The sequence below is a fragment of the Vigna radiata genome, unplaced genomic scaffold (genome assembly GCF_000741045.1).
Source record: "Vigna radiata var. radiata cultivar VC1973A unplaced genomic scaffold, Vradiata_ver6 scaffold_301, whole genome shotgun sequence".
Classification (NCBI taxonomy): Eukaryota; Viridiplantae; Streptophyta; class Magnoliopsida; order Fabales; family Fabaceae; genus Vigna; species Vigna radiata.
The window spans coordinates 322,943-333,727 of record NW_014543816.1 but is presented as its reverse complement, the minus strand read 5'-3'; the positions used below and the strand labels follow the sequence as shown (position 1 = coordinate 333,727).

The window sequence follows — 10,785 nt, the reverse complement described above, 5'->3', positions numbered from 1 at the left end:
TTTACACGTCATTTAACCTCACGATGCCACACAATGACAAGAATTGGACAAGTCATTATGTTTTGGCCAAGGGGCAACTGTACCATTATATTTTTGATGTCGTAAGCAGAAACGATTAACTTGACCCTTTTTTCACAACTTGGAACCATATCCAACTTTTTTAAAAAGGTAGGACCACTTTGAGCAAACCTCCTCTTTCGAAGGACCAAAAGAGATATTAAGCCAATAAAATATTAATGTATTAAGAATACGTTATATATCTATCTCACCCATTATAATATGGGAACCTCAAAGCTGCTCTATGGCTNGCTGGAGTTAAATCAAGTGATCATATTCAACCTTCTTCGGCTGATGAAAGTACTAACTTCCCTTGAGACTGAGATTTTTGTTTTCAGTTCAATTTTCATATATTCTTACCCTGAATGGAAAGGCATTCTGTATCTTTATGAAGTTAACTAAATCGATTAGGTCATACTACTGGTCGGGTACTTCAACTTAAGAATCGGCTTTGTCGCTTCTAGCTTGTAGTAAAGTTGCCTACCCGCAAACCCTGCNCTTAGGACTAGGTTGGAAACTCCCAAGAGGATGGAATGAAACTAGCTTAATAATGTATATTAGCAATTCCAAAATAGATCTAATGATTAAGAATGGTATGAGATTCATGTGATATTTTAATCACTTTAAAATAAGGAAAATATAATATTTACAATATATATGATAATATTTTATATATGATATAAACATGATCAATCGATAATATATTTTTTAATATCTACCTGATATCTATAAACCTAGTTATAAATAAATGTCATCAGAGGAAGTATAATCATCTCATATTTGTTTTTACTCACAAATACTCATTCAAAATCACTTAATGACTTGAAGTTAGAGAGTCTTTTGATAAATGTCTATTTTACTTGATTTTATACATGGTTTCGGCCCTTGAATTGAATGAAATTGACTTAACTTTTTGTAAATCAATCATCTTTTACTTATATATCACAAAATGAGGTACCAAGAATGAAATATGTGAAAATATAATGTATTTTGTGTGAATTACAATATTTTTTAGAAGAATTGAAAAATGACACCTGAAACTCCAAAACTATTGTTGAGCGATGGAAGGGAATTATATACAATTCTAATTTGTCTTTCATAGTTGAGAAACAATGTTGTTGCTTAAGCCATGTGAAGAAAACTTCATAGTAAAGAAACCTTAAGCACCACATTTAGGAACTGGACCATGTAGAAAACCGACCCTAAAAGGAAACATCTAGAGCTGACCATCACATAAAAAGACTAAGTTATAATGAAACCAACCATGAAGGAAACACTTAATGTTAATCACAATTATTGGAGTTAAAGACAAGCCTTAAAAGTCTATAAATATAGAGTCATGCTTTGTTATTTGCATCCAAATTTTAGTCTTTTTCTAAGACTTCACTAGTATAAACAAGGGATACGACAAGAATTATTTTAGAAAATAGGTAGCAGTTCGTCAGCAAAGGCATATGCAGATGAGATAAAAAAGAAGGGGTTTTTAACCTCGGTTAAGTACCAAAGAAAAAAAGTTCACAACTTTAGTTATAAGAAAATTGAAGCCGTAAACAAAACAAAATATATATATATATATATATATATATATATATATATATATATATATATATATATATATTAGAGTTTTTGGCAGTGGTTCCAAAAACAACCGTTGCCATAGACCTTATCTTATTTTAAAAAATTATTTAATTTTCAGGGTCTATGGTAGCAATTCCCTTGAGAGTCGTTGTGATATAGTTAAATAAGGTAATTATTTAACAATATCAAATAAAATATCTTAAGATATATTTTCTTCAAATTATCTTTTAAAATATCTAACGAAATTAAATATGTCCAAAATTACATTTCAACCCTTTTTATTTTATTCAAAATTGCACAGAAGTCTAGAATTTTTCTCTAATTGCACTTTAGCCACCTCTTTCTTTTCAAAATTGCATAGGAGCCCATAGTTGACCAGATTATACCAGCTTTGACCATTCAATTCCATGCTTTAAATGAATAAAATTTTAACTTTAGCTGCACAAATAAACATTAGAACATCCAAAATAATTTATGCAACTAAGAATCACATTTTAAGCATCTTTAATTCCTAAACCCATTAACTCTAATCTTCACAAATTCACTTTAAATCAATCATTTAAGCACAAGAATTCCATCAAAAATTTAAATTTTAAAACATAAATGTGGGCATAAATATGCATTCATCACGTTGCCATAGAAATTAAAATTAAATAATTTTTTTAAAATTTGATAGGGTATATAGCCTTAGTTGGAGTTAGAACTGAAGCCATAGACTCTTTTATGCTTCGATTACTAATTCAACCGCTACCAGAGGTCTAATTTTATTTAAAATAAATTTTTTAATTTAAAGGTTTGTGGCCTCGGTTAGGCTCAAAACTAAGGCCATAATCCTTTTCTAGTTCAATTCTTACCAGAACCATTGTCTAAAGTTTGTGTTTTCTTTTAAGATGGATCTGTTTCTAAGACATCCTAATCCTAGAAGTCACAAAAATAGACTTTCATATCAAATAAAGTATGTACATACCGAGCATAATATATTTTTTAATACAAAAAAGAATGATAACCATAAATCAACTCATTACTTTCATATGCTAATGTAGAATTTATTATATCATAACACTTACATATTATTGTACAAATCCATTACATATTTTGCATGGCCTTTTTGTATGTAATTAATGGACATTTCAGAAAGTCGAACAAGATTCTTGAATCTTTGCACAAAACACAGTGATTTCAATTAGTAAACATGATTTCCAAATGATGGAGAAAAAACATTTGATTGAATGCAAATATAATGGTCACAATCTAGTTCATTAGATAGTAACTGCACTTATATGAGCTGAATTTTCTATTACACTAAAATATATTAACATCGTTATAAATAATTTAGGAAGATCGTTGAAATAAAACCATTAAGAAATTATGGACCAAAATATCAAACCTTGAGGACCAACCACCCAAGATTTTTAGCATTAGTAGTTGATTTTCCTAACAAAATTTTATGTGTTGGAGTTGAACTATGAAAAAAAGAATATGTAGAAAATGTAATGCCCTATATCTCAACCAAGAGGTCGAAGGGTGAATTGGTTAGCCCTTTAAAAATTGATCCTTTCAAAAACTTGTTAAGTTCTTTGTGTTTCTTGAAATCAATAAACAAATGTAATGAATCAACAATAAAAGAGAAAGGATAGAGAAAGATAAACACACGAAATTTATACTGGTTCGGTCAGGCCTACATTCAGTCTTCCTTCAACTACCTTAGTTGAAGGGATTCCACTATAATGATAGAGTATATAAGAATACAAAGATATCCCCTCTGAATGCACTCTCCTACCCACTCAATATCACTTATAACAACACAAGAGGTGAACACCCTCACACTCTTACAATACAGAGAACAATCCAGGCTCTCTCAAAGAATAGTCCCAACTCTCTCCCCTAGCACACCAACAGAACAAAATAGCTAAAATATAAGTGATGCACGAAAATACTCTGAGAAACATAAATAGCTTAAAAAAATCTTAGAAAAACATCTAGGTATAAACAAGACGCACAACTAAATGTTTCCCAAGTTAATGTATCATGAGAGTCTTGCTAAATGCAAGTGTTATACATCGCTAGAAAATAATTGAACAAACTCTTAATATATCACAGATCCTAAACCTTATTAATACATCACGATTGAACATAAAACAACCCGGAATCATGTCCAAGCAACTTGGCATGCCATCAACACATCATAATAGCATTCAATTAAGTTGGCCCAACACAAGAAACAACATGACATCATGTTATCTATCTAGCAAAACCATTAAAACAATACGGTAACATGGATTTATCGAACCAGCAAGTCCACAGCACACTATGACGACATTTTAAACATGACAATTTGAAAGGAAGGAGAATGAGGATTTAATGTGAAACATACAAAATAATATACCTCATGCCACCCTTGATCGCACAACATTCGTAGAAGGGAAAACAAATTGGATTCCAAGCATGCAATGCAAATTATAATAGATGGCATAATAATAGAAAAGGAGCACATCAGTGTGAAACATAACACATGCACCATAAATTATATCAAATGGCATAATAATTAAAAGGAGAAACCAACGCATAACATGATCCTACCTCCAGAACACAAAAACGCACCTGGTGGCTAACACATAACATACATTCTCGTACAACATATAAACCACGACTTCAACAACGTGTAAAATAAAAACATAATAAACCAACAACAAACGAAAAATAATTTCATTGGAGACAACAGTGTGGATGTCACATCATCAATATAATTAAAGCAAAATACACCTAGAAGGATAGCTTCCCTTATCTTGGTCACCCACTTAATAACTTGGTTTACTTGCAAAAGTTATTAATTTTATAATTGGGGGGTTTATGTACCTACCAAGTCCAAAATACATTATTCTTGGTAGGTCCAAACATCCCAATAAACATTATGATCTAAATATGAGGTCCACGTGAAATAATACCCTCCCTAAGATAAGGGTAGAATAAAACCCATTATGATTTATTTTCTTGTTTGTTATTAGTTTTTGTTCATTGTTATCCTCTTAATATTAATGTGCCCAAAGGAGATTGATTTGCTCCCTTATGGAAATTCAGAGCTTAGATTCACATCGAAAATTATGTCAGTGCATCTCGGATCATCTTGGTTCATTTTCGATAAGAGCATATGTTATAGTACACCCAATAATCATACATCACTTAGAAGTTGAGAACAATGAGAGTTTATATATTTCTTCCTCCTTCAACCCACCAAGGTGCCTTTTAAAGACAAAAGTGAACGAAACTCTATACCTTGGATGCGGTAATTGACCCCTAAAGATACTATTTCATCATACTTGAGATCGGAACATTAGTGTCGTTTGTAGAAAACAAAAATGATTTTTCTTAGCCTTCCATTGGAGATGAATTCTCATTCTCCTTATATCTCAACAAGAAGACTTATATTCTAGGACACCGAATAATCTCAGGTCATTTTAAAGTAAAAACCAAAAAAAGTTTAAATTTCATTTCTTTCTTAAACTGACCAAAAACGTCTTTTAATAATAAAATTGTGACTAAACTCTATATTCCTAGGTGCTAATTATCTCTGACAATGTTATCTTATCGGTGAGGGATCGGTTTGTTATTATTTAAACCTAACTTGTAGTGCATACTCGCACGGGAATGTCCACTATAATAATATGTGCGTCCAAGAAAGTACTTGACCGATTTCAGTCAAGAAACTGAGAAACAAAATACAAATTAGACCCTCCAAGAAAGCTTTAATAGATTACTAGTTAAATAAAGTGGAATATTTCCAAGGCTACAGCTGAAAAACAACTCAAAAGATTTAGATTGTGGTGAAAGAGACAAAATTAGAAAGTATAAGACAAAAGTGATTGAAGTCACATAAAGGCTTGCAGCATAGGACAGGGAGGAAAATTAATCGAAAAGGATATGTATATTTTATTGTTTATTCTGATGTGATAACGAGGAAGGGGTTTTGGGGCATTGAACCGTAGTTGTTGCTTGAAATGCAAGACGTTAAATAAAGGGTTCTTAGATGTTATGTCATTTTATGCTTTTAGGCCAATATGATATCCAATGGGATATGATACATGAAGAGTCACCCTTTTACCCAGAACATGAAAAGGACAAGTAGCTGTGACCTTTGCTCAGGTAAGGTGGGTCAAATGGACTCCACTTGCCAACCAGCAATTAAGACATTTCCAGACTTTCTCCTATTTGCTGCCATATATTCCATTACTTTCGATTTCAAACATTGCAAAAACATCCAATTTAACAAGTAAAAAATGCATTTACATTTAATGATTTCAATAATCTAAATTTAGAATACTAGAAAGATTTATAATTAGTTAAAAACAATAATCTATAATAACAGTCTTACTTAATCAGAGTTATCTTGCATAAAATAATGAAATAGAAAGGGCTAAAGAAAATAAAAAAGGAATATACAGAAATAGCATTTGGGTAATTTATTATTGTAAAACAGGGGATATTTATGGTGACGTAAAGTTATAAAAAAAAAAGGCACCATTTAATGAATATGATTCAAATGGTTGGGAGTTGATTAAAGAAGTTGCAAGTTTCCCATAGGAGACCTCAAATGCAGCGCAATGGGATAGGGACAAATAGCAATAAATTAAAGAGGACTGTCTTTGAATTTTGTCACGACGCTGCACTAGGAAGCAGAAACGAGAAGGAAAAAAATAGGACAAATTATGGTGCAGTACAAACCCAATCCTTGCTATTCTGGGATTACCATAAGATTAGTGTGGGACACACTCAACACATACCCACTTTCTCTAAAACCCTGCTCTGTGCTTTTTCCTCATTCAAGTAAACCAAAAAATCACCTCTCACAATATCTTGTGCACACCAATTGCTCCATATATTATATACTACTATAACAACACTCATAAACCTCAACATAAATCATTACACTGTTCTAACAAACTCGGTACATAGATACATAGCAACAAAGCAGAGGGTGATAATCTACAAAACTAGGAGGTTTTTCTTCCCAATCCCACATAGTAATATTTAGAATAATTCATAATTATAATAGCAAAATACCAAAAAGTTGTTTTCTTTCATGAGACCGTTTTTTCATTTTCATCTCAGAGAACCTCCTCACCCTCTCGCAAGTCCTTCAATACAGCGGGGACCTCTGAGGGTTCCCTTTCCTCCGGTTCATCAGACCCGCCGAGATTTCCGACACAGGCGAACACGCTGGTCGGCATGGTGGCCGGAAACCAGACCCGCCGGTTCTTTTCTTCCTCACAATCTCGGTGGTGGCAGTGCAAGCCAGGGTGGTCCTGCAATCTACCCCACCATACCCTCCGGAGCCTGACGAGGTTCGGGCCGAACCGGCCGGTTCCAGAACCGAGTCAGGGGTCATCAGACCATCGTCGAGCCCACATTCTGGTAGCGGCAAGTAGTTGCACTCGAAGAGGTAACCAGAGAGAGAACCCTTAGTTCTGACCAGATAGTTGATCTGTGGGAAAAACAATACAGGTATATGAATGAGAAAAGAGCCAAAAAAGAAAAAGTATATATGTATATATATATAATATGCACAAAAAAGGGTGGGAATGCATTGTGTATTATGGAACAATAATGATAACGTTGGTAACGGGGCGAAATTAGGAGTGATAAAAGAGGACCTTGCAAGAAAGGGAGCAGAAGTGGTATGGGTCTTGCAGACTTCTGTCACAGGTGCTGCAGAAATTGCCGGAGCCTCTGAAGTTCCTTGCCTGTGGCCTTTGGTTTAAAAATACCACTTTTGCACTGTTGGTCGTGTAGGACTGTAGAGAGAGAAAGTAACCATGTGGGTGTGAGTGATAGAGCTCATAACATTTCACAAAGCGAACCATCCATTTGTGCAACTTCCACCCACTATCATGTAAGACAGACATGAAAGGAAAAAGAAAAAAAAAAAACCATATACTGAAATTCTAACTTCGCAAATTGATCTTCTTAATTAGCTTGCTTGAAACACCAGGTTGAGGTTGAAGTTGCACGAAGGACCAGAATTTTTATAATTATGTTTTAATGAAACTTTATGACTTTGCGCTGAATTATGCGGAATGAACTGAACCTGTATTTGAAAATTAAAGGGAAAAAGAAAGGTAAAAACATACTTGAACTGAAGTGCAGTCAATTAATTTTGCAGCGTCATCCAACCTTATAACATCATGATACACATATCTTCTAATCTGCAAAAAGGGTGTAAACAGAAGTTAAAAAATCCATGAGAGGATTTGTCTTGGGTGTGTTCATGTTTATTTGCATCTTGTGTGTAACGTAGTGAAGAACTGTACCTGCAAGAGTCTATGAGAGCGGTGAGGGGACAAACAGTGAGGGCAGAGACTGATGCAACAATCCAAGCAATAGACGTTCTTCTCGTTCTTCTTTGCCTCCTCGTGAATTATGCAAGCGTTGTAGAACTTCTCGGTGAGGAGGACTTGAAGCCAACGAGGAGGATGAGAGGAGGAAGAAACGAACTGCACGGGTGACTGAAGGAAGGAATTGAATTAAAAGAAATTGAGCAAAAATAAAGAGAAAAATGGAAGAAGAAAGCAGTAAGCAAGGAAAGAAGCAAAGTGAGGAAGAAAGGGTATCCACCATGTTTGCAATTTGAATTTTGATCGGAGAGTGAAGCGAATTAAGTTGAAAAGAGGCATAAAAATGGTATAGCTAAAGAAGAAAGCAGTGAGGTGTGTGAAAGGTGATTAAATTTAAGCAGAAAAATGTATACCCACCATTGTTTTTGGTAGTGAAATTTGAATTTGCGTATGTGGGTGTGTCAGGGTGAGAAGAAGAAGGAAAAAGAATTGGTTATGGAGGCATGATCAGAGTAAGTAAAAACTGGATTTTGAAAAAGGAAGAGAGAGAAAGAGAGAGTAAAAGGAAACGGCGCCTGGCAGCTGAAGATACAAATATTACTGTTACCAAGAAAGAATAGGCGAGAAGGAAAGAAAGGATGTGGTAAGGTGAGAAATGGTGTTAAAGACAATTCAGTCGTACACTACTCTTAATTGCTCCACAAGCTTCATCAAATCACTCATCAAAATCTTCCAAATAAATAAATAAATATATATATATATATAATTATCTCATCAAAATTAATTTTACCAGAAAATATACAGTATACTGTGCCTTTTCGATTTGTTTTACCGGTTTATTAATTAATTTACTGTTATTCCTTATTTTCTGACTATGATGATAACGAAAATGCCTTATGGGAAACCACTCAGTTTTGATTTTTGTGATTTTCGTTATTGTAAGAAAAATTGCTCTTAGTTTTATGAAATTCAAAGTTTTATGTATTATATGTATTAATTAACTTCATATGTATTGAATAAAAGTTACTTTAAAAAGTTTAATATCCATAAAATAGATATTATTTTTTTTCTTAAAAAAATATCGAGAACTAAAATGAAAAGCTTCTAAAATAAAAGAACAGAGAAATATTTTTAAGAATTACAGTAAAAATTGATACACTTATTGAAAATAAGAAGAATATTAATTGCATTCCAAAAAAGTTTGAAAAAAAAATAAGAATTAACTTTTAAGTGAATAAATACATTTAACGATAATTAATTAGAAAATAAATATGGATAACCATTTTAATATTTATCTTTTAATTGTCAAATTTATATTACTTGAATATATTTTAACAGTCTATATTTGATAAAATTAATAATTATTAAATATTAAATTCAATCAATTATTCAATAATAGACACATTAAAAAATTAATTAGTTACCATGTTAGTATACAAAATATTTTACAGAACTAAAATATATTAAGTATGTATATTATAAAATTTAATAAATTCATAATAATAGGAATCAATGTTTTATTAGTTAGCAAAACAAAATTTGTGTCAGATACAATTGTTAACATAATTATAATAAAGTGAATAAATTTGTCATACATATTATTAAAAAGTTAACAGTGCAAAGTTTATTTAGCTTGCTATTACCTATTTAAGTTTATTTTTATCATTTATATTATTTTGCCATGAAAATATTTCGTCAGTATAATTAAAAGCAAATAACTAACATCAGGTTCATAGAAGTAAAATCAAACTTTCCATACAGTAAGTGAAAATAGACGGAAATCCCATAAGTAAAGTCAAAAAATACAAAACAAATGTAATTTAAAAGAAAAATCTCACAAAATTCTAGATTTATAATAAAGATTACCTATTATTAATATTATAAGAAGAATAGCTATATAACTTTATGTAAATATAAATAATCAAAATCATTACTCTTTTGATTACAGAGTCTACAACCTGACAATTAGTTTAAAAAAATAATCATATTTTAGTTGTTCAAGATGATAGATTATATATTAAAGGTTTAAATATATTTTTAGTTTTTATATTTTAGAATGATTTTACTTTTTGTTTTTTTTTTAAATTAAGGTATAATTTAGTCTTTCAATTTTAGAAAACTCTGATTTTAATCTTTTCTATCAAACTTTTTAACTTTATTTGTTGTTTCAANTACGTTTCATTATAGCATTTGGATTATTTATACTATTTGACACATTTTTGTTTCAATGTTAACTGAGAAACGCGTTTGAAATAGCAAATAAAGTTAAAAAAATTTGGTAAAAAAGACTAAAACCAGAGTTTTCTAAAATTGAAGGACTAAATTGTACCTTATTATTTTGAAAGAGAGATTAAAACCAAAATTATCGCAAAATATAGGGACTAAACACATATTTAACTCTATATTAAATAATATAGATATATTAAACAATTAAAACTATTTTACTGCCAATAATAATAGTATTATGATAGAAAAATATTATATTTTATAATTTCTTAAATATAGCTCTAGTAATAAAGTATTTATCCTGACGTGATTTAAACATTGAAAATATTTGTTATTTAAAAAGCAGAAAATAAAATGAGTAAGCATAAAATAATGAAGGATAATGGAATAAAAATCGCAACTTTCTTTTTGCATTGTTGTTTACTAAGAGCCCATGTCCCGAAAACCCTAAAAACCCTAACCAAATGGTTGTCTTGCTGGCGCGTTTTCTCTCTCTCTCTCTCTCTCTCTCTCCGTGCTAAGTGCTAAATGACAAGACAAGAAACAGTGACTTTTCTCAGTTATCGGTAGAAAATGGTTGAAAAAGTGCCCTGTG

General features: G+C 31.6%; 1 protein-coding gene across 2 annotated transcripts; it reads right to left on the bottom strand.

Annotated features, from left to right (window-relative positions):
• Nucleotides 1-6,608: 6,608 nt before the first annotated feature.
• On the bottom strand, nt 6,609-8,600 carry LOC106754982. Of its 2 annotated transcripts, none has more exons than XM_014637056.2 (5): nt 8,382-8,600; nt 7,941-8,135; nt 7,761-7,835; nt 7,284-7,424; nt 6,609-7,114 (listed from the first exon to the last, which is right to left on the bottom strand). In XM_014637056.2, exons 1-5 carry the CDS (start codon nt 8,382-8,384, stop codon nt 6,770-6,772), a joined length of 759 nt encoding a protein of 252 aa, XP_014492542.1. In that variant the 5' UTR covers nt 8,385-8,600; the 3' UTR covers nt 6,609-6,769. The 2 variants fall into 2 exon arrangements, with proteins under 2 accessions (XP_014492542.1, XP_022633841.1); XM_022778120.1 differs by lacking the exon at nt 8,382-8,600 and adding an exon at nt 8,245-8,374.
• Between the last annotated feature and the right edge of the window lie 2,185 nt (nt 8,601-10,785).